This window comes from Natator depressus, chromosome 3 (assembly GCF_965152275.1).
Source record: "Natator depressus isolate rNatDep1 chromosome 3, rNatDep2.hap1, whole genome shotgun sequence".
Classification (NCBI taxonomy): domain Eukaryota; kingdom Metazoa; phylum Chordata; order Testudines; family Cheloniidae; genus Natator; species Natator depressus.
The window spans coordinates 160,431,295-160,456,444 of record NC_134236.1 but is presented as its reverse complement, the minus strand read 5'-3'; the positions used below and the strand labels follow the sequence as shown (position 1 = coordinate 160,456,444).

At 45.3% G+C, this 25,150-nt stretch overlaps 1 protein-coding gene across 1 annotated transcript in view; it reads right to left on the bottom strand.

The window, feature by feature from the left end:
• NVL (nuclear VCP like) overlaps positions 1 to 25,150 on the bottom strand; it is a 70,657-nt gene that overhangs the window by 6,918 nt on the left and 38,589 nt on the right. Inside the window, exons 19-22 of the mRNA XM_074949198.1 lie at positions 22,952 to 23,058; positions 10,464 to 10,540; positions 6,419 to 6,507; positions 272 to 342 (exon numbers count right to left, since the gene is read on the bottom strand). Coding sequence (XP_074805299.1) covers positions 272 to 342; positions 6,419 to 6,507; positions 10,464 to 10,540; positions 22,952 to 23,058 — 344 coding nt within the window. The remainder of the gene's footprint in view (positions 1 to 271; positions 343 to 6,418; positions 6,508 to 10,463; positions 10,541 to 22,951; positions 23,059 to 25,150) is intronic.

The window sequence follows — 25,150 nt, the reverse complement described above, 5'->3', positions numbered from 1 at the left end:
CACTGTGGTGCTGGAAGGGCAGTAATCTTTCTGGATGAGACTTAAAACAGAGAACTTAAAATACTTGAGTTCATTTATGAAAACTGCCATGGGATCTTTTAGAGTGTTAACCCAGATGTCCTGAACAGATTCAAACACAGTAAATATATTCTGACTTCAGTTCTTCTCACCAGTTTCCAGTGACTATAGAATTCTTCACTTCCTATCCTCAACTGGATTTGTGTGATGTTAAACAATATTCACTGACCCACAATTTTATAGCTTCTCTTACCTTTCTTGATATAGATGATTTCACTTTCTTAAATGCTTCTTCAAAGTATTTTCGGCTAATCTTGATTTCTCCTTAAAAAGAACACCATACAATGGACTTAATGACTATGATTTACCCCCAATTCAGTATATAAAACACACACCCACATACTGCTTTCCAAATAACTTCCAGACTGCCATTAGTGAAAATATCTCAAGTCTTTGCATTTGACTAACTGCTTTGTCTATTCTGCGTAACTGGCTGAGGTCTGAGCCACAGGCTTTATGAACTCCTGAATTTCAACATCATGTCTAACACAGACTCTGTGATCTGTGATGTCCCTTACATCAGTTACACCATCTGCAAAATGGAGATAATACTTACTTACCTCACAGGGTTGTTTTAGGTATCACTGTTCGCAACTACAAATTAAGGGCTTGATTTTCAAAGAAACTGTAGCTCCCATCAAATTTAGCTAGAATTCAAGGTGCTCAACACTTCCGAAAACAAACAACAAGTGAGCCCTGGTCTACAGCTAAAACTTAAGTCATCCTAGCTACTTGACTCCTGGGTGTGAAAACTTCATACCCTTGAGACACATAGTTAAGCTGATCTAAGTCCCAGTATATACACCACTAGGTTGCTGAAAGAATTCTTTCTTCAACTGAGCTACAGCCTTTCGAGGGGATGGATTAACTGCACTTAGGGACAAAACCCTTCCGTTGCTGTAGCAAGCGTCTATGCTATAGGAGCACAGCTGCAGTGCCTTAGCTGTGCCACTATAGCCTCCATAGTGTGGACATGCCCCGACTTGCTAAAGATCAAAGAGAAAATCTATGACAGGGCTAGCTTCAGAAGTAAGGGCTCCTCATTTTCAGTCCTACGCTCTCATCAGATTACATATTATACACACATTGGGGGTTTTTTGTTTTTGTTTTTTTTTACATTTAGGAAAAAAAAAACTTTCAACAACATCCCAAGTATTCTACACAACCCCCAGGCAGTTCAGCTCATCCCAGCACCATATTGACATTGTTTGGCACTCTCCAGAAACAGGCAACCGCTTACCCATGTCATCACCCACCCAAACTTGCATAATCTGTATGCATATCAGGCTGTTTCTTTTTCCAGCACTTCCATCCAGAAATTACATGAATAAATAATTAGACTTAATGAGTCTTGAACACAGCCTTTGAGATAACAGGTCTATTGGGAAACTGAATTTCATTCCAAACGAATGGAAAAGAAGTGTGCATTGTTCAGCTTTCACTAGGAAACATAATATATGTGGATTTAATAGACAACAGGATCAAATCGGTACATAGATTTAGTACAACAACTATCTATCATGCACATAGGTAAGCTTCACATCAGACGTGCTGAATGTAGCAGAATGTGTGTTTTTAAAAAACTTTGGTGATTGCTTTATATGTATTTCATTAAGACACTTTCAGCTTCACTATCTTGCACCACCACTTTTCATGCTGTACTTTTTTTTTTTTTTTTTTTTTTGGTAAAACAGAGGACTTGAACATCTAGTCCTGTCAATCCAGGACTTCTCATGAACATAGTTAACCACTGTGGGTTTATTTAATGTAAGTCAGTAAAAATGTTGGTTAAAACTATAGCCACCACTAGAGCAAGATTCCACACAGATGGGGCTCAGGTAATGATGATTTCTCTTCCAGAAAGGTAAAGTAAAATCTAGCTCAGCATTCCTCCACCTCATCCTCTCTTATACCACACAGACAAACATCTGGAAACTCCCTGTGACTGACTCAGAGTGCGTCATGGGGAACACACTGAATTATCGAGAGATCTGTAAGCATTTCACGCTAAATTAATTCTAAGCCATGTCAGGTCCACAAGTCCAACAAGGAATAGTATAAACATCTCCAATTTACTGTGCTGTTGTGACCCAAATGTTTACTTCAGTGTTTTCAACAGTTCAATAGACCAGAATTCCCTTTCAATGGGTTTCAGTATCTATCTATCTTAATGACAGCAGCAGGAGCATTTGATAGGCACCTATAATAGCTTTAAAAAATAAGTAAAATGCTAGAAATACAGATCATCAGATTAATATCTTAAAAGGTGGTCAACTAAGGTTTTACAACACTAGAAACTGGTATTTTTACTTTGAACTGGAGAAATCACCTCTAGGGCCTCATCTACATTAATTAAAAAAAAACAACAAAATTTTCCACTTACTAACTGCACCACATTATAGCAATAGCGGGATTTTTAAAATCCCCTAATGTAGACAAAGCATCTGAGGGAGAGGAGAGTATTCCTGTTTCCATGGCCCATTTAATTCATGGTCTTTATGCAGAGACTCCCAAAAGGGCCAATCATCATGGTGGTCCCTCCACAATGTGGACACTTGTCTGCTAAGAAGGGCAATAAAAAATCAGATTCATTTAATAAAAGCCACCAAAATAGCACTTGGACAGCAATGACTTTTGGTCCCTAATTGACCCAGAATGGAGTCATACCTGTGACCTGGAGATGGTAGGCCACACATTAGATAACAGCTCAGTTATCTGTATGTGCTCAATAGTCTGCCAGAGCTCCAAGTTTGGTCTGAATGCTTTCTCTAACTAGTGAAGCTTGGAAGAGGCACTGAACCTATAACAACAGGCTGGCCTCCTGTACAATTCCTGGATCAGAGAAACACTTGAGTAAACCTGAGGTCCAGCAAAAATGACTACCTACATCTAGTAGACAGATGGCAGATGCACTGTTTGATACATGCCCTTGTCTACAGTCAGACATAAAGAGAGGCCTAAACCAAACCTGGGAAAACAAGAGAATACTTTAATGCAAATAATAAAAATGGTAAGAGTACAATACTGGCTAGACACACCAGTTAGGACAGTGGCCCAACTGTGCTGTACAAAAACATAGTAAAAGACTTTCTTCACCCTGATGATTTTAGAATCTAAGGAAAGTTACAATGATCTAAGCCAGGGGTCAGCAACCTTTGAGAAGTGGTGTGCCAAGTCTTCATTTATTTACTGTAATTTAAGGTTTTGCATGCCAGTAATACATTTTACATTTACAGGGGCCGGCGGCCGGAACCCCAGACCAGCAGCGGGGGCAGCAGATGGAACCCCAGACCAGTAATGGGCTCAGCCCACTGCCAGTGTGGGGTTCCAGCCGCTGGCCCTTGCCAGCCGGGGTCCCAGTCACTGACCCCGCTCAGCCTGCTGCCGGCCCGGGGTTCCATCCATCCAAGCCAGCAGTGGCCTGAGTGGGGCTGGCAGCCAGGACCCCAGACTGGCAGCAGGCTGAGCCACTAAAAATCCTCATGTGCCGCCTTTGGCACGCGTGCCACAGGTTGCCAACCCATGCTATAAGCTAAGGCATGAATTTAAACTGATATAGTTATACTGGTACAAGCCCTCCCATGCAGACATTCTTATTTCAGTATAAGAGGCCTTTTTGGGTTTATCTTAAGTCACTTGGGGAGGGGCTTAAGGAGTTTAGTAATGACTAATCCGAGATTGTCTGTAGAACTCAAGAACAAAAAAGGTAAACCAGGACAGTTTAATTCTGTTTTTAACTTTTAAAAAAAGTATATGTTTTCCCACCATCATCATTAAGCAGCTGAAGGTCCCAATAGACCCTACTACATTTTTATACTACTCATCACTATGGTATCTGACCCACATTCAAACAATTATCTAATCTTGCATGCAAACTCCATGGGAAATATACCATCCTTGATCTGATAGACACTGGAGAATTATTGTCCTTGCCAAGATTTCACTTTGAAAGACAGGGGAGCAGAGAGACCTGATTTATTGTCACCGAGATTATCATGATGCAATCAGACAAAAGCCCATTTAAACTGAATAATTATGTATATAGATTTATTTTATTGTTGAAGTTACTTTCTGTCTCCAGTGTTACATTAAGAAAAGTCAAGATGATATGCCAGCAGGAGAGAAATTTCTTCTCCATTGCTTATCGCTAGCAACATAGGTGATTTTTTTTTTACAGAGCAAGAGAAATATTTAAGAAATGCTAAAGAATAAGTGTTACCTTATTCTCTTTCACAGCATACAGGTTGATGAAGGACAGAGAACACATCTCTCTCCCCCTGACCCCCACACCAAACGATTTCCCCCCACCCAAAACAGGTAGACACCACAAATGCATTTTCAATTAGATCTTGAAATGAAATCAAATAAAGGCTGGATTTGCCTTTAAGGCTCAGCATTCCAGCATGGGTGCACAACCTTTGCAGCCCCAATACATCTGGAACCACAGCTACTGCTACACCCTTTTACAGGACATTGCATGCGCTCCCTCTCAGGGGAGGCCTGCTTTGCTGACCAGTGCAGAAGGTATGTGGGCCATTATTCTGCTTTCCTTCTGAAGAGGGCAACGGGAGCTAGCCTCAAGCAGTCATACTCCCTGGTGCAAAGACTGGATCTCTATTAGGTTCCTGTGCAGGGGGCTCAAAGGGGATGTGTGTGGAAGTACTTTACACCTCCCTTTTTAAAGTACTTTGAGATCTACTGATGAAGAGTTCTATATAAGACCGAGGCAGGGATGGGCAACTTTAAGGTAGCAAAGGGCCACAAAATCCACTAAAACTCTTTGGCAGGCCATACATTTTTTTAAAAGCCGCCATGTAGTTCATAACTCAGAAGTGCTTCCTACAATACAGTATGTTAACATACAATTAACCGTGTGTTAACCGTGTAAAACCTCAGTATTCTCAAATATAAAATCCCCTTCGAGCACAATCTTTAAGAGAAATACTAACATGCAGTTCTATTAACTTAGTATGACAGAAGGTGAGTGGGGCTAGACAGAAATTAGATTAGAAAAATGTCACAATTCATAGCCACTGAAACCACAGAATGGTTGTCAGATAGTGACCACACAGGGAATTTTTCATTCCAAATGTGAAGTTATCCTCTAAAATGTATTCTACCTGCCCCTAAGAACACCAAAAATTACAAATTATTTTAGGTCTTTGGAATTAAGATCTTCTAAAAAGGCTTAAAAATGCATTTCACACAATCCCAGACTATATACTAAACAACTAGACTTGCATAGTGCAGGAAGCAAGCCAAAGGCTCTGAGGCCCCAGAATTCCACTTGAATTTTTATGACCTTATTGCTATTACAAGTAATACCCAAGGTAACTAGAACAAAGAAATTAGAGGAAAAACCCTCCATTTTTACGTTGTGCATTTCACAGCACTTTATATAGAATGAATTTCAGTTTCCCTGTTCAGTCCAATTAGTTTTCCCTGTTTGTGGGGGATTGCACAGCAAGAGGGGAGAAAAAAAAACATTTTTTTAAAAACAGGAAAATGTGATTTTAAAACTACAAAAATTGGTAGAGGGACTTATGGGCAGATGCAGTACTTGGAACAACTTAACTCACTGTTGAAAAAGACCAGTATTCCAATTGATGGTGTCCCTTTAGTGACAGCTCTTCTATTTGTATTCTGAAAAATTTAAACTTTTATTTGGCCAGAACCAATGAGAGATGAAAGGTGTTCTGCTCCTCGTGTCAGTTTTATTTGAGAGCACACAGCATGTCAGAATTGGGTTTTGCACAGAGGAAGGTTAAAACACATATCCATTCCCTGGGAAAAGCATAGTAATCAAAAATATTTTCCCAAGCCCAAAAAAGACTCATCTTCTCCCAAGATCAAACAATTTCTGGCCCAAGTATTCACAATTACATGTGTGCAATTTACATGTGCAAGCACCACATCTGCTCTATCAAAATGGATAATCCTTCATGCAAGGGACCACACAATTTCACAAAGTACCTTAGTCAGATTGATTACAATAAACATTTGAAAATTAGGCCTGCAACTCCATGCCCAAATTTGAATTTCTAATACTACTTAAGTTTTTAAGTAAAAGCCCACTTTCTAATAAATTTAACTTCAGCATCTTTACTGGAAATTCATACTCGTACACCTATTGTATTCACCACAATCTCTTAAAAGCAATGCCTCCTAAGGGTTATGTTTATATCTTTTCTCAACAGAAACCTTCCCACCTAGGTTTGGTTGGCCCAGTATCCTCCAAGAGTTCAAGCAGATTATGTTTATGACTTTTAACTAGTTTAACTACTTTCACCACTTAATCATCTTCCCACTCTTCCATTTAGACTTTATATGCTTGTCTTACCTTTCTTGCTCTTGCCATTCTGTAGGGCCATTTCCTGTCTCAAGGCACAAACTGAAGCTTCACGCACTAGAGCAGAAAGATCTGCCCCCCTAGAGACAGATACAAATAGAATGGATCATTTTAGGATACATTTCTATCCATCATCTTTATTTGTGATGACATACATACAGCCAGGAGAATGCAAAAGATGCAGAGAAAGTATAAAAAGTGTATTTGTTTAAAAAAAAAATTGCTGGTTATAAAAAGCATCTGAAATCAAGTGGTGATCAAGGTGAGTTTAAAGATCTACTTCTCTCAGTAATTTACACACCTTGGGGTTGGGAATGCAGAAAATAGAGAATTTGGTACAAAGGTTATATATGATTCACAAAAAACAATAGTTGAGTTAGATTCACTCAGAGGATCCTATATCACTTGGAAGATTATAAACTACAGTGCATTTGATCCTGAATAAACCTGACACAGAGACAAGAGGAGAGAACAGCTGGCTTATTGATTCTTCACTGAAACGTGCACTCCTGAGACCCACCTAATGCATCCAGAGTAGGTATTTCAGACATTAACTTTGGCTCTGAATTTATTTTGTAGACAAGAACCAAGTACAGCAGCCGTTCCTAGCTTTTTTTAAGTCAGAGTTGCATCTCACAATGGATTGGCACCTGGACATTCCCTATCCCCATGCAACTGTTGTTGTTCTCCAGGGAAGAGGGGAACAGGGCAGCTGTGAGAAGCTGAAGGCCAGGTATGAAAATCATCAGAAGTATACCTAGAAATTGTTTTGGAAAGCCAGATATGTAAGTAGATCAGAAATGTTTAGAAAGACGCTATTAGGTTTATTTCTTTTATTTTGTAAGGCTTGTGAACTCCTCTGTGCTAACCCCAGATTGCTTTTGTTTTGCTTGTAACCTTTATGCTGAACCTCAAGAGAGCTATCTTGATGCTTAATTTTTGTAATTGTTTCTTTTAAGATCTAGCAAAAAGCCTAAGTTCCAGATGTATTTCCCTTCTTTTGGGGTTTAATAAAATTTACCTTTTTTAAGAACAGGATTGGATTTTTGTGTCCCTAAGAGGTTTGTGCATACATTATTTAATTGGCTGGTGGCAACGGCTGATTTCCTTTGTTTTTTTTCCTCAGTTCTTCCCAGGAACGGGGGTGAAAGAGCTTGAGGGTACACCACAGGAAGAAATTCTCATGTTTTCCTTCCTGGGTTCTCAAAAGGGGGGGGTTTCTTTTTGCACTTGGGTGGTGGAAGCATCTACCCATCCAAGGTCAGAGAGAAGCTGTGACCTTGGGAGTTTAATACCAGCCTGGAGTAGCCAGTATTAATTTTAAAAATCCTTGCGGGCCCCCACCTTCTGCACTCGAAGTGCCAGAGTGGGGAATCAGCCTTGACATGGGCTTGTACTCTTCACTTTGCTCTCTCCCCAGGCTTCACCTCCTCTCCTCTATTTCATTTTCCACCAGCTGAGCCTGGCAGGCCACCAGCTGCCTTGTGTTATATCTTTTAACCCCACTGGAATTACCAAGCACTTTTTTCTGATCATGCCCCCACCTCCTTACCAACAGCTGGGACCAGGAAAAGTGGGAGCCTGTGCTCATTTAAAGTATTGTCAAAGAACCTTGCTTGTGGGGGCTATTATAGACTGGGGTTATGTCTGGGTCTAACTGGGAAACACGTGTTGTTTTGTGACCTCCATTTTGTGATCATAATAATCATTGTGACTTTCATTTGGCAGTGCAACTTCCAGATTGGATTAAGACACCCACATGGGGTTGAAAACCATTCTAATCCTGATAAGGTCAGTCTGTCCTGGACACAGTGTCCTCATGCTATGGTGGGGGACACCACCACATGCAAGTGGACCAGACTAAGAAGATGGAAGCTAGGAAGGGCTGCCTGGCCTAGGGCCACTAACCAGCCCTCAGACTAACAGGGGGAGGAGGGGGGTGAGATCAGAGCAGGAGGGCTGTGTTATTTTCCAAAGATCCGTAACTCTCAAGTGCTTTCAAGAGTAAAAGTATCTGTGGTAAAGAAACTCTTTTGTTGGTAGGAAATTGGTACATCAATTTTTCCATAACAACCACCTCCCTTTAAAAACAAAAACCATTCATCTGCAGCTGGACTTACTTAAATAATTAAACAACTCCCTTGCTGAGCCTGTGTTCCTTGCTTTAATGCCAGTGTCCCAGAAGGGTTTCATTAGATTCCCGAGCTCCCACAGCCAGGTGGGCTCTAGTGGAGAACGTGTCTAAGCAACGTGGGCTCAGAAGGCTGTGGCACCAGTTCTGCGGGCTCAGGCACAAGGATTGCTGGGTTCCACTGTGCAAGAAAGGTGTCAGACATGAAGTCTGCACTAGGGAGTGTGCCTGAGAGACCCAGAGCTAAGAACAGTGATCAGTCAGGACCCAGAACAAGGAGGCTTAGAAGTACATGGGCCGGGGATTGGAACTGATTTACAGCAGCCCATCCAGAGGGGGAGACTGGGCCAAGTTGTAACAGGAGCACCCAGCACCCTCATCTTTTATTTATAAATACACATCCATCTCATAGAGTTAGCTTCACTGCTAGAAAGGATCTGATAAGTTTCTCAGCCCTGAACTTTCATCCAGGATCTCATCTCACATCTTGAATACTGCAATATCCTTTTCCTCTGGCTTTGACAAATGAAGTCTTGCCACTCGGATATCCATTCACAATGCTGCTGCAGAGATGACTTTTCTATCTTGTCACTTTGACCACATCACCCCTCTCCACACATCCTTCCATTGACTCCCCCTTCTCTATTGCATCCGACAAACTGCTTGTCTTCACTTTCAAGGCCTTTAACAAACTATCCCCGCTCTACCTATCATCTCTCATTCACTTGAGACTGTGATGCCAGCTTTCTTTGCCCAACTGTTAAATTTTCAAATAAGCACTGTTGCGTGCTCTCCAATGTTGCCCCTCATGCTTCGATGGAGCGTCCCATAAATATCTGCAAAGCCACCTCATTATCCTTCAACACTCTCCTTAAAACTCTCCTTTCCCATGATGTCTACAAAAAACAACCACCACACCCTGGCAACAGTTAGGCCACCGATACACTGATATCACTACCTATTATATAGGGCAATACTGTCTCATGGTTTCCTTGTACTTTCCCATCTGTCTGTCTCCACCTGTGGTCTCTTGTCTTATACTTAGATTGTAAATTTTTTGGGGTAGGGACAATGTTTTTGTTCTGTGTACAGTGCCTAGCACCATGGGATCCTCCCCAATGACTAGGGCTCCTAGGTACTACAGTAATAATTACTTTAACCATAACATCAACCACCTTAATTTTTTTACACTGAACATTATTTTTATTTTTATTGCACAGTACAGAGATTAAGAGTGCAAAGTCTTTAGGGGAGCAATTATTACCTCAAAGAATACTTAAGATTAACTAATCAATCGTGTCTATCAGTTTGAAGCTTTGACGAGTTGTGCAGTGCTATGGGTTTGCAAATGACTGATAAAAGTGGTTATCAAATTTGCATCAAATCATTCCTTTGGACATTTGTACTACATTTGTGACATTTGTGAGCTCCTCGAGATAAAATATGTCTCCAATACTCTGTGTCACATACAATACAAACTTTACCCATTTCTGTGAACTAATTCAGAGAACAAGCTATGTGTACCAGTTTTGCCTATCCACTTTTACCACCTTTAACTGTGGATCCAGTTTAGAGACAGGTTTCACATTTCGTATCTGTGGTTAAGTGTAAACATCACAGAAATAGAGACAAGGCAATGAAAAAAGGACACAGTGGCCATTCCTAAGCTACAGTAGTGTCAGGCACCACCAGACTATTGTGTAGGAAGAGGAAACCTGTACCATCTACAACGTCTTAGTAAATCCCTGGAAAAACTTCAAGTGTAAGTGACGGAAACAGAGGGAAAGGCGTTTGAACCCTGAGAGTCAGCAAGTCCAACGTTCCTGTTAATAATAATGTAAAACATTAACATGAGTAAAACATTTCTCACTGCATGCATTAGAATTAAAAATAGAAGACACTCACGTATAGCAATCACAACGCCGATCATAAGCAATTTCTTCAAGGTTTACATCAACATCCAAAGGGGGTCGGGTACCATCCTAAGGAGTTGGGGGTGATGGGAGAAGAAAAGAAATGGTATTTTTTTAGAAATAAGAAACCTCCAAAGTGACTATCACACAAAGATCATGTGGTCAGGCTGTACAATTTCCTGATTAGCGGGGGATTAGTACACCTCAGAAATGGACAAGAATGAAGACCAGGTCTGCAGAACCATTTGACACTGAATTGATTCAGAAAACGACACTGAATTCCAGTGCTGATGCTAGATGAGTCAAGTTCAGCATTACCCTTACAGAGAGGAGGAGGACTGTCCAATTATGCTGTTCACAATTCAAGAAGAATGTTGAAAAATTGGAGAGGATTCAGAGAAAAGCTACAGGAATACAGGATGGGAAAACATGATTTATAGGGAAAAACTCAAGGAGCTCAATCTATTTATCTGACCACAGAGAAGGTTAAGGGGTAACTTGATCACAGCCTACAAGAACGTGGGCCACAGAAATTTGATAATTGGGAGTGCTGTTCAATCTAGCAAACAAAAGTATATAACAAGATACACTGGCTGAAAGTTGAAGCTAGACAAATTCAGACTGAAAATAAGCTACGAATTTTTAATAGTAAGGGTAATTAATCACTGAAACAATTTACCAAGGGTTGTACTGGATTCATCATCACTGGAAATACTTAAATAAAGATTCCCTGCCCCCCACCCCCCAATATGTGCTGTATTTCAAACAGGAATTCAAGGAAATTAAGCAGGAAGTCAGAGATAATCACAGTTGTTCCCTTTGGTCTTGGATTAATGTAAAGCAGGGGTGAGCAAACTACAGCCCACGGGCCGCGTCTCGCCGGTCAGACATTTTAATCCAGCCCTCGAGCTCCCGCCAGGGAGTGGGGTCAGGGGCTTGCCCCACTCCATGCATGCTGTGGCTCTGCGTAGCTCCCAGAAGCAGCAGGATGTGCCTCCTCCAGCACCTATGCATAGGGGCAGCCAAGGGGCTCCACACACTGCCCCTGCCCCAAGCGGCACCCCCACAGCTCCCATTGGCTGGTAACCACAGCCAATGGGAGCTGCAGGGGCAGCGCCTGCAGACGGGGCAGTGCCTGCAGACGGGGCAGTGTGCAGAGCCACCTGGCCGTGCCTCCACTTAGGAGCTGGAGGGAGGACAAGCTGCTGCTACCAGGAGCTGCTTGAGGTAAGCGTCACCCAGAGCCTGCACTCGACCTCCTTCTGCGCCCCAACCTCCAGCCCCAGCCCTGATCCCCCTTCCATCTTCCGAACCACTAAATCCCAGCCTGGAGCACCCTCCTGCACCCCAAACTCCTCATACCCAGCCCCACCCCACAGCATGGGCCCCAACCCCCTGCCCCAGCGGAGCCCCCTTCCACACCCTGAACTCATTTCTGGCCCCATCTCAGAGCCCTCATCCCTCCCAACCACCTGCCCCAGCCCAGAGCCCCCTCCCACACCCCAAACACCTCATCCCCAGCCCCACCCCTGAGCCCGCCCCCCCAGCCAGAACCCTGACCCCGCCCCCCCCCACTCCAACCCCCAATTTTGTGAGCATGCATGGCCCGCCATACAATTTCCATACCCAGATGTGGCCCTCAGGCCAAAAAGTTTGCCCACCCAGATATAAAGTGTTACAGAACTATGTCTCTACTTCCTCTTCTCCTTTATACAGATATTCTTAAAGCACGGTGTAAGGTCAACAATGTTGGTTAGCCAAATGTTTTCCAGCTTTATTTAAGAGAAATTTTTCTGGGGAAGAAGTAGACTGAAATCAAATAATGGAGAAACATATGCAGCATAGTTGTAGCCATGTTGGTCCCAGGATATTAGAGAGACAAGGTCGGTGAGGTAATATCTTTTATTGGACCATTTTCTGTTGGTGAGAGAGACAAGCTTTTGAGCCACACAGAGCTCTTCTTATCATAGAATATCAGGGTTGGAAGGGACCTCAGGAGGTCATCTAGTCCAACCCCCTGCTCAAAGCAGGACCAATCCCCAATTAAATCATCCCAGCCAGGGCTTTGTCAAGCCTGACCTTAAAAACTTCTAAGGAAGGAGATTCTACCACCTCCCTAGGTAACGCATTCCAGTGTTTCACCACCCTCCTAGTGAAAAAGTTTTTCCTAATATCCAACCTAAACCTCCCCCACTGCAACTTGAGACCATTACTCCTTGTCCTGTCATCTTCTACCACTGAGAATAGTCTAGAACCATCCTCTTTGGAACCACCTCTCAGGTAGTTGAAAGCAGCTATCAAATCCCCCCTCATTCTTCTCTTCTGCAGACTAAAAATCCCAGTTCCCTCAGCCTCTCCTCATAAGTCATGTGTTCCAGACCCCTAATCATTTTTGTTGCCCTTTGCTGGACTCTCTCCAATTTTTCCACATCCTTCTTGTAGTGTGGGGCCCAAAACTGAACACAGTACTCCAGATGAGGCCTCACCAATGTCGAATAGAGGGGAACGATCACGTCCCTCGATCTGCTGGCTATGCCCCTACTTATACATCCCAAAATGCCACTGGCCTTCTTGGCAACAAGGGCACACTGTTGACTCATATCCAGCTTCTCGTCCACTGTCACCCCTAGGTTCTTCAGGCCTGGGAAAGGTATTCCCAGTGTCACAGCTAAACGAAAGGTGGAACAGATTGTTTAGCATAAGTAGCACATATTCTAAGGAACCATTCAAGGTAGAGTAGCCTGTTAACAGCTCTGCAGTCCTAGGACAAGAAGAGGCAGTTAGTGGGTTTCAGATTGTTGTAACAAGCCATAAGTCCAGTGTCTCTGTTCTGAACACCTGCACAATGTTTTCAAAAGATGAGCCTCGGAGCTTAAGTTTGTAACTCTGCTAGATACTAAAAATCACAGACTGAACAGAGACACTGGATTTATGGCAAGATTTCTGTACCAGCTTGAATTTGTACTATTACCCATTGTGCCATGTGCATCTAAACTAGACGGTAAACTCAATAGTGATGACACCTGTCTTATGTTTTATACAGTGTTGAGCACAATGTCAGTGCTCAAACAAGGGTCTATGTATCCACACTTTTCAGGTTTATGTATCCAGAATGTATGGCTGAATTCCTTGCAATGTGCTGAAAAAACATCTTATCCCCTATTTTAACATGTAATATTTTCCACTCTCCATGGCTACATAATTCAGCATGGAACACTACAACCTAGGAGTGAGATTACTCAATAGATATTTTATAGTTGCTTGTAAACCAATTGTTTTCTGTGAAGTCTCTCTCTCAGAAGGTCCATCTTTATGCAATATAACCAGCAGCTGAACATTTAAAGAACAAAAACCCCAGTGGTCTTACAGTACAGGAGAGTCATAATTGGAACAGCCTTACTTTTTCATATTATGATGTTTTTCTCAGCAGGTAAATTTTGGACAATTCAATTTTCAGAAGTGGTTACATTTATACTTGATCTTTCATCTGAAGAATCTCATCTACACCCAATATCACCACTGAAATGCAGCTACCTATGCCAGTGGTTCTCAACCAGGGGTACATGTACCCCTGGGGGTGCACAGAGGTCTTCCGGGGGGGTGACATCAACTCATCTAGATATTTGCTTAGTTTTACAACAGGCTACTTAAAAAGCACTAGCGAAGTCAGTAAAAACTAAAATTTCATACAGACAATGACTTGTTTATACTGCTCTATATACTATACACTGAAATGTAAGTACAATATTTATATTCCAGTTGATTTATTTTATAATTATATGGTAAAAATAAGGAAGTAAGCAATGTTTCAGTAATAGTGTGCTGTGACACTTTTGTATTTTTATGTCTGATTTTATAAGCAAGTACTTTTTAAGTGAGGTGAAACTTGGGGGTACGCAACACAAATCAGACTCCTGAAAGGGGTACAGTAGACTGGAAAGATTGAGAGCTACTGACCTATTCTACATGCAGAATAGTACAGGGAAGGAGAAGTTTTGAACAGAGACCCTGGGGACAAGCTTCCATTCACATGACAAGTACTATGGGATCTTTACAGTGAACTGCATGGCCCTCAAGTTAGTTACTTTGGAAGACTGAAGGGCAGAGTTGACCATGGTGAGGTCTGAACCTATGGTTGAACTTGAGGATTAGCTTTTCAAAATCATCCTCTCATTTTCAATAGGTTTTGGTATGGAGAATTAGTAGAAATTTCCAAGCAGTCTGCAATCTCCAATTCCAATAAGCATCAACTTTGCATTAGAACCCCACAGCTGTATCCTAGCTTCCCGCTTCCTGGATTGGCAGGAGTTGCGCTTGATAACAAGATGTTGCATTCAGTCCTCCAAATGGCTTAAGGGCTGGAACATTTTGCATCACTTCAGAACTCCTCCTCCCAATTGCTTCAGGCAAACTCTTCAGCTGGTGGCTAAAAGTGTTTAGATGGAAGGTGTGTACTGTGTGTGGGAGAAGACAGCAAGGGGCTTCTTAGAGCTCTAGTAGTGAAACACAACCCCACCCCCCACCCCAGAAAAGGGATGGGTGAGAGCCACCCACTCAAAAACACATACCTCTATCCTGAATGTGTCTTGTATTCGGGTATAACAAGTTTGAACACATGCATATAAAAAAGTAGTTTGATCACGCAGGTACTTTAAATATAATCTGCAAAAGGCTTGTGTCCTTTTTTGTTTAAGATGCAAAAAAAAGGCCTGAAAGGGTATGTCTCCCATAACCTTCCTACATACTATCACCTTTACCTGGAGAGGGTGGTGGTGTTGTTTCTTTACGTTAGAAATGCATGTCTTTATCTAGTTTTAAAGACTTTATGGTGACTGGAAAACTAGTGCAATGATTTAGGCTACGAGTCAGTCACAGATGCTGTGATTTTACAACACCTCCATGACTTCCTGAAAATTATAATTCAGCCCAACGTGGCAGGGCTGGGGCTCTCAGGGAAGGAACTTTTAGTCAGACTGTTTAAAACTTGTATCTACCGAAACATATTGAATTCCAATGCCTAACACACACTTGGGTGTGTTGAATCTTTAAAAAATATTCCTTTCTTCCATCATTTGAAGAGTTAGAGTAGCTCAAGACTTCTCCAAGATCCCCATAAATTCTCCAGCTGAATTGGGTGGGGAGGGCAAGAAGGGAGGAGATAAAGCCCAACCACAATAAAACATTTTCTTCCTCCAAAAAGCTTTTTGGGTCTTCTTTGTATATCACAAAACAACAACAAAAAATGGCACAAGCCCAATTTTTAGGAGATACTTAACAGGTCACCTTTAAAAAGAAATTGTTAAAATTACAATCCCATCCCACATAATGTGTCCTCAAAACTGACTCGTTAAAAAAAACAAAAAAAAACCACCCCAAAGAACAGTCCCCTCTATGGCTTCAGAGCCAATAACTGACAAGGTAACTAGGTTGTTTCAGGTAGGCTGAGTAAATGGAGAGAGGCTTATTTCCACAATGCTATTATACAAGAACAACGTGTGAGAAATATATTTGAAGCAAGTCAGAGTCCTAGTGGGAGTCAGACTCTTGCATGAGTCATGACAGAAGCAGACATGTTCCAATCTCTCTCCACATTTTGCCTTCCATTATGAGATTTATTAATAGCCCACATACACAAAAACTCCCTTGAAATTGTAGGTAGTGTTATGGTTGAATGGTTTTTTTTTTAAATCCTCTTTCTCGGTTTCCTCCACATCATTCGTGGAGTCTTTAAAGTCCCATCCCTTTTTTAGATACAAGCCTCAGCCAATTTTTCAATTCAAGGAAATTTGACGGGACTCTTTCAGAGCCACCAACACACTAGTCCCTTAGTAAAAGGAAGAGGTGCTTCTGAATAATTCAAAAACACTCTTCATATCTTATTACTGTTATGCTGTACTCTTTACCTAGGAGAGAGAAACACAATGCAGCAGGAACAGAATCCAGGGCTCATGCTGGGCAGAGTAAGCCACTACCCACAGATGGAATCCACAATTTAAAAAAATCTTTTTTTTACATCTACCTCTTCCTGCAGCCCTAGCACACCCAAGTCTCCTATTGATCCCAATGGGAATTACATACACATAAATAATTACTGCTGAATAAGGTCTATAGCTGGAATTTGTGTCTAAAGTTTTATAATTCCACCATCAAACACCTTGGTGTGACAAAGATAGCAGACCCAACAGATATACAAAAGCATTGTATGCACATTCTTATGAAGGAATGAATCCCATTAATTTGTCCTAATTGTGAACATAACATGGGAACTAGTATTTTCAGTTTAATTCTCAAGTAAGGCAATTTTTGATCACCTATTATTGTTGGTCCATATCAACCTTAATCACTATGTTAAAAAAAAAAAAAAGTTGGGTGCTTCTTCTAATTACTCTTTATTACCAGTTATTTTAATGTTTTGTCAAACTGGGCCCTGCAATTCTTCTGTGATTGTAGTTTGTATAGTATTATTCCATACAACTTAAAAAAAAGACAGTTACCTTTTTCCGTAACTGATGTTCTTCGAGATGTGTTGCTCATGTCTATTCCACAGTAGGTGTGCGTGCTTGCCACGCGCACCGGTGCCGGAAGTTTTTCCCCTACCAGTACCCGAAAGGGGAGCACCGCTGCGCCCCCGGAGTGGCACCTCCATGGCGCGGTATAAGGGGAGCTGTGTGCTCCCCCCCACCCTCGGTTCCTTCTTGCCGGACAACTCCGACAGGGGGAAGGAAGGCGGGATGTGGAATAGACATGAGCAACACATCTCGAACACCAGTTACGGAAAAAGGTAACTCTCTCTTCTTCGAGTGATTGCTCATGTATATTCCACAGTAGACGATTCCAAGCTATATCTATTGGAGATGGGTAGGAGTTCACAGATTCCTAGGACGGAGTACAGCCCTACCGAACCCGGCATCGTCCCTGGTTTGGGAGACAATCGCATAGTGCGAGGTGAACGTGTGAACAGAGGACCAGGCAGTGGCCCTACAGATGTCCTGAATTGGGACGTGGGCCATGAAGGCAGCTGATTAGGCCTGTGCTTGCGTCGAGTGTGCCTTCACAATCAGTGGCGGGGGAACTCCTGCCAGATCACAACAGGTGCAGATGCACGAGGTGATCCAGCGAGAGAGGCGCTGGGTGGAAATCAACCGCCCCTTCATGTGCTCAGCCGAAGCAATAAACAGTTGTGAACACTTCCTGAACTGCTTAGTCCATTCCAGGTAGAAAGCCAGCACCCTACGCATATCGAGTGTGTGGAGGAGGCGTTCCTCATTGGATGCGTGAGGCTTGGGGCAGAGGACAGGCAGGAAGATGTCCTGGCCCATGTGAAAGGCGGAGACCTTATCCTTGTGCAAAACCGTGTACGGGGGTCCAGAGGTCAGAGCCCTGAGCTCTGATACCCGCCTGACAGACACGATGGCAACCAGGAAGGCCACTTTCCATGAAAGATGAGACCAGGAGCACGTGGCCAGAGGCTCGAAGGGGGGTCCCGTGAGATGGGACAACACCAAGTTCAGATCCCACTGTGGGACAGAGAACCTAGCATATGGGAAAAGACGGTCCAATCGCTTGAGGAACCATCTGGTCAAAGCATAGGAGAACACCGGACGACCTTGCACCGGCGGATGGAAGTCCAATATGGCCGCCAGGTGCACCCTGACCAAGCAGGGTGCCAGGCCCTGGGTCCTAAGGTGGAGGAGGTAATCCAGGATAAGCTGAATCGGGGCGGCCATCAGGGAAACACCCTGCTCAACAGCCCACCTGGAGAACCTGGACCACTTTGCCAAGTAGGCTCAGCTTGTGGACGGCCGCCGACTTTCCAGGAGGACACGTTGGACCCCTTCCAAACACGTCCGCTCCTCCCCGCCTAGCCATTGAGCAGGCATGCTGTGAGGTGGAGAACCTCTAAGTTTGGGTGGAAGAGAGGGCCTCGGTTCTGGGAGAGCAAGTCCAGGCGAAGAGGCAATGGCTGCAGCAGGGCCACCACTAGGCTCATGAGGGTCCCGTACCAATGCTGCTGGGGCCAAGCCGGGGTGATTAAAATGACCCATGACTTGTCTAACTTCACTTTCTCTAGGACCTTGCTGATGAGGGGAAACAGGGGGAAGGCATAGAGAAGCTGGCCTGACCACGGCAGGAGGAAGGCATCTGAGATAGCACCCCGTCCTAAACCCCCTCTGGAGCAGAACCGGGTGCAACGATTCTTCTGCCTCATCGCGAACAGGTCCACCTGGGGAATTCCCCACCCTCGGAAGGTCTGGTGAGCCACCTCTGAGTGGAGAGACCACTCGTGCTGGGAAGAGAAATCCCTGCTCAAATGATCGGCCCATGTGTTGCGGGCTCCCGGCAGGTGGAAGGCCCTCAGGGAGATGTCGTGGGCTATACAGAAGTCCCACAGCCTAAGGGCTTCTTGGCAGAGGACCAAGGACCGGGTCCCACCTTGCCTGTTGATGTAAAACACGGAGGCCATGGTGTCCGTGAGGACCCTGATTATCTTGCCCTGTAAGTGTGAGCGGAAAGCCACACATGCCAGGCGTACCACCCTGAGCTCCCTGACGTTTATGTGGATGGACAACTCCGTGGTCGACCACAGTCCTTGGGTCTGAACTGTCCCCATATGGGCCCCGCAACCCAGGTCTGATGCATCGGACACTAGCTCCAGTGATGGGGCCAAGTTCTGAAAGGGGACCCCTTGGAGCCTGTTGCTCGGGGAGGACCACCACCGTAGGGAGGTGATCACCGGGTCGGGCATGGTGAGGACTTTGCCCATACTGTCCTGGGCCTGGGAGAACTGTGAGGCCAACCAAAGTTGGAGGGGCCTCATTCGGAGTCTGGCATGATGTACTACATACGCGCACGCCGACATGTGACCCAGGAGTTATACGCACACCCTGGCCGCTGTCATGGGGAATTTCAAGACTGAGGCGATTAGCCCTTTCAGGGTCTCGAACCTGCCCGGCAGGAGGGAGGCCATGGCAGTAGAGGCGTCCAGGAGCGCCCCAATGAACTCTATGCGCTGGACTGGAACTAATGTTGACTTGGCCTTGTTTACCAACAGACCCAGGTTGGCACAAGTGGACAGAAGGAGCGCCACGTAGTCCCGCACCTGCGACCAGGAGCTGCTCTTGACCAGCCAGTCATCCAGGTAGGGGAAGATCTGGACCCCCCAGCGCCTGAGGTAGGCCACCATCACCGACATACACTTCGTGAACACCCTGGGGGCAGTGGATAGGCCAAACGGAAGGACCATGAACTGACAGTGGTTCTGCCCCACTAGGAACCGGAGGAAGCATCTGTGCCCCTCGAATATATGAATATGGAAATATGCGTCCTGCAGGCCCAGGGCCATGTACCAATCACCGGGGTCCAGGGAGGGTATGATAGAGGCCAGGGAGACCATGCGGAACTTGAGTTTGACCATGAACTAGTTCAGGTCCCACAGATCCGGGATAGGCCTGAGACCCCCTTTTGCCTTGGGGATAAGCAAATAATGGGAGTAAAACCCCTTGCCCTTGAACTCCCCAAGCACCATTTCCACAGCTCCCAGACTGAGGAGCCGGCCCACCTCCTGCTCTAACAGGTCCACATGTGATGGGTCCCCAGACCAGCGAGGAATGGGGAGTGGTTGGGCGGGGGTGAGACAAACTGCAACGTGTAGCCCCGAGAGATGGTGTTGAGGACCCATTGGTCGCGACTAACCTCGGACCATTCAGAGAGGAAAGTACATAAGCGATTGCGGAAGGGAAGCTTTATTGAATGGGGAGTCCCCTCGGGAGTTGCCTGGGTACCCCCGGCGCCCAGGTTGCGTGGTAGGATGCGACCACCGTTGAGGGTGCCCCTTCCGGTCCTTAGACCTGTTATAGGCGGGCTCATATCTAGGCTGAGAAGCCCGGGCAGGGGCCTGTTTTGGCTTGAACTTGGCTTTGGCCAGCAGTACATAAAGGCCCAGGGTCTGCAAGATTGTGCGGGAATCTTTCATGCCATGCAGCCTGGCGTCCATTTTTTCTGCGAACAGGGCCTTGCCATCAAACGGGAGATCCTGCATAATTGACTGGGACTCCGTGGATAGCCCGGACAGCAGGAGCCATGATGCCCTCCTCATGGATACCGCCGAGGCCATGGATCGAGCAGCCGTGTCCGCCGCAGCCTGTAGGGCAGCTTTGGTGGCAGCCACACCCTCCTCCAGCAGCACTTTGAACTCTTTCTTGTCTCGCTCTGGAAGGGAGACCTTGAATTTTGGCAGTGAGCCCCACAAGTTAAATTCGTATCTGCTCAGGAGAGCTTGGTGGTTAGCCACCTGCAGCAGGAAGCTTGAAGATGAATACAGCTTCCTACCAAAAGAGTCCAGTCTCTTTGAATCTTTATTTTTGAGTGTGGGAGCTGGTTGGCTCTGTCTCTCTCTGTGGTTGACAGATTTGATCACTAGGGAGTCGAGCGCCGGGTGGGTGTAAAGGTATTCATGCTCTTTGACGGGTACAAAATATTTGCGCTCTGCCTTCTTTGAAATGGGGGCCAGGGAAGCTGGTGTTTGCCACAAGGCATTCAAAATGTTTGCCACCACCTCTTGGAGGGCCAGAGCCATTAAAATGGGAGTCTAAGGGCCCCTCCATCTCCTCTGCTTGGAGGTTAAGGCTCGATGCTACCCTTTCTCAGGAGCTCCTGGTGTGCTCTGAAGTCCTCCTGCGGGGCAGAGGGGCTGCAACTGTGTCATCCAGAGCCAGGGAGGAGGTTGGCATGGAGCTCTGAGTGTCTGCCGGCACTGGAGGGTCCACCCTTGGTCGGACTCTGGGCGTGGCGCCGAGGACATATGTCCCACCGATTTAGCTCCCAGGGCCCTAGAGAGCAAGGCTGACGGCACCTCTGAAGCTCCAGTTACCGAGCGAGCCCCCACCTGGGGCTGCATCGAAGGTCACGGTGCCCACTGGTACCACTGCCCTTGCCACGGAGTCCCGTGCCACTGCCTTGCTGCGGCACTGATGGCACCAGCTGGCCGGCTTGACTAGGCTGACCCAAGGAGGGGCGGCTGCGAGCGGAAGTCGGGCTGACAAGTGACCCGGTGCTATCGCAGGAGGAACGACAGTGCCTGGAGTGACAGCGTCCACGGGACCACGACCCCGATGCAGAGGAGTGGTACCGCTCATAGCTGCTGCTCCGCGATCTGCTCTGACGCGCAGACCTTTGACGGCCACGGTGCTGGCGATCTACGCCTCTAGCTGCGGTGGCAGTGTCTCGGTGGGGAGCGAGAGCAGGAGTCTGACCGGGAGTGGCGACGGCACCCGTGCTGTGACTGACTGCGGTAGCCCCGACGACTCAGTGACTGTCTGCAACGCCTTTCTCGGTCACGTCGGTAATCGCTCCATGGTGTGGAGCGGTGCCGGAAGCCCCGTTCGGATGGCACCCAACCAGACAGTCTAGCTGGCGTCAACGGCGATGCACGAGGACTGTGTCCTGAACGATCGCTGGGCGGCGAGCGGGGTCGGGAGCAGTCTCCTGACCAAGACCTGTGCCGAGCTAGGGCAATTGCAGGGAGCCCAGCAGTGGTTTGGCTCTGGAACGAGGGCCTGACACTGGTGGCACCCCCGGAACCAGCCTGATCATGATGTCTCGAGCCGCTTGCAAGGCCTCCAGCATCGAAGGCATCCAGACATCTGGAGAGGCCTGACCTGACGCGGCCAGGCTACTCCACTCAACATGAGTCGGAGGCCTAGGGGCTGGAGGGGAACGAGGGCTGCCCGACATGGGTCTAGCCTCTATCCCTACTTTGTCTCAATGTCACTGCAACGATGGGCCTTTCCTCGGCTTCTTGTTTCCCATAGATCGGGAGCGGTGCCAGCTAGTGGAAGGCACCGAAGGGTCACCATGTACCGAAGTTGCTGTGCCCGGAGCCGAATAGGCACAGCGCGCTGGAGCTGGGGTTAGCGCTGACTCCATGAGAATGGCCCGGAGTCTAATGTCTCTTTCCCTTTTTGTTCAGGGTTTAAAAGATCTACAAATCTTACAGCGGTCGCTGATGTGAGTCTCACCCAAACCGCGTAGGCAATCCGTGTGCGGGTCACTTCTTGGCATAGAACGCCTGCAAGTGTCACACGACTTGAAGCCCAGGGCCTGGGGCATACCCCGGCCCAGGTACTCTAGCTAACTGAACTGACTGAAAGAACCTACTAACAACAGGTACTAGCACTAAGCGAACGGAAAAGTTCTGGGGACGAGCTACAGCTAAGCTGGAGCACAGCAGTTCCGACGCACCTTCGCTGGCGGCAAGAAGGAACTGAAGGTGGGGGGAGCATGCAGCTCCCCTTATACTGCGCCATGGAGGCGCCACTCCAAGGGGCGCAGCGGTGCTCCCCCTTCGGGTACTGCTAGGGGAAAAACTTCCGGCACCAGTGTATGTGGCGAGCATGCACACCTACTGTGCAATACACACGAGCAATCACTCGAAGAAGAAGAATGACCTCTCATAGTATAGATCTCTTTCCAAATACTCACTTTGGTAATGGTCTTTAAAATAGCAAGTCGATCCACAGGTGGTGGCAAACCCACATAGAGTGTTTTATCCAGTCTGCCAGGGCGTAGGATAGCTGGGTCAATTATGTCTGTGGAGAGGAAGACAAAATATAATCCTGAAATTAGATGCAATACGAGAAGTGTGTGTGGAATAAAAGAAAATGTCTTTAAGATATCATTTCAGTGGTACCTAATACCAATCAGGTTAAAAAAAACAGAAAGAGAGACTGAATGGTTGGAGGGTGCTGACATAGCTGAACAAGGAGTTCCACATGAATTCACAGAAGCAAAAAATATTTTCAGCTTGTTCTCTTGGGGGTAAGGCAAAAATTCTCGCCAAATGAACTATAGCCAAAAATGTTTAAAGTAATATAAAAGGTAAATTAAAAATCAATGTTCATCTTGGCAAAGTATAGCTATGCAGGTGAAAACACTTTCTTATAAACAATCCTCCTTTTTATTGTTCATTTGCATTGCTATAGGATCTTACTTTTCTGGAAGGTAACAGAGGAGAGGATATGTTCTTTGAACATATCAAAATATTAGATGGAGCTGCAAAGCAGCACATGAACTTGGTCTCCTGAGAGGCAGTGCAGACCAGGGACTCCAGATTTTGTTTGGTCTTGGGAGAGAAATGAACACTGAGATGAGAGAAACTGGAATCCTTCATGAAGTCAAATGTTCGCAAGAGCCCATTCACTGTTTTTAAGTACTGCTGGAATCTATGGGAGCTTTTAAGCACCACCGGCATATATGTAGTCTTCAAACACAGCAGGAGTCCATAAATATTAAAATCCTATTGTAGTAAGAGTGGAAAGATGGTCCAATAGTTAGGACTCTAGTCTCAGGTTTGGGATAGACTCACCTCCACCACACACTTCCTGTGTGACCACAGCCAAGTCACTTAGCCTCTCTCTTTGCCTTCATTTCCCAGCTGTACAATGGGGATAATAGCACTGCCATACCTAACAGAAGTGTTTGAGGATAAATACAATACAGACTGTTAGGTGCTCAAACACCTAAGTAACGGGGGCCACTTTGGATACAAGATTATTAAAGTCTAAAGGTATTTATTAAAAATATAAATTTCTTTGTAGACAGGTAGGAAGGTTGAGAAAGGATGCAAGGAAACACAGCTATTACAAACTACATACTAATGTTACAATTAAGAAAACCTAATATTAAAAAGCCTGGAAAAGATCAATTAATCCAGACAAAGATCCTAATACCCTTATAGTTCATATATGCACTAACAAAAATTCAGAGGTGTGAAAAATTATGAGAGGTGCAAGACAGGTTCATACCAGCCTAAAGAGATGCAAAAAAGAAGGGAATCCAGCAGGATATAAGCTCTTCAGGGGGTAGACTCTCTTTTCTGTGTTTGTACAGTGCTTATCACAGTGGAGCCCCAAAGGAGACTGAGGCATTTGCATGCTACCATAATTTACTATTACTACTAATAATCCTGGATTTAGAATTGTACTCTGTTTTGTGCAAAGGTTACAGTTACATTCGGTGTCTTAAATACCCTTCACCTCTGAGAGAAAACTGTGATATAAAAGGAAATAAACAGGTCAAAGACGTGCTGACCACCTTTTTCTTCTAGCAATACCATCAACAAACCAGCGTTTCTCCAAGATACAGCAGTCATGCATCCATTTTAATACACAGGCTGTGCATTCAGATGTCCCCAAGTGGTTAATGGCCATAAATTCACCTCTTGTGAACTGAGGAGTTGGAGAAATCTGCTGCTAGATGTAGATGTGGTGGGTAAGGCGGCACAGGCAATTTATCCCTATTGCTGAAGAACCCTGGTTTCTTTAAAATCACAGACTAAGGCAATTTATTGGATGACATCATAGTCAGGTATTACTGTAGCTGGCTATCACAGTCAGAAAAAAGGACAGGAAGTACATCCATAGCCATGGCACACCTCTAGTGGTGTTAGCTACTGCAGGTATAATGGTGGAAGGACACAGACTGAAGAGTGATGTACTGTAGACTCTTCATCAGGCAAGAGAAGGGTTAGCCAAGATTGGTGCCCAGTCCTGCATTTTTTCCCGTTATTCTTCTAAGCACAGTGCTGTCAACAACATTAGCCCCTTCTGGCACAAATACACTTTCCAGCTGCTACGTGTGTGTGTTATGGGGAAAGTTATGCCACATTAAGAACAGATGACA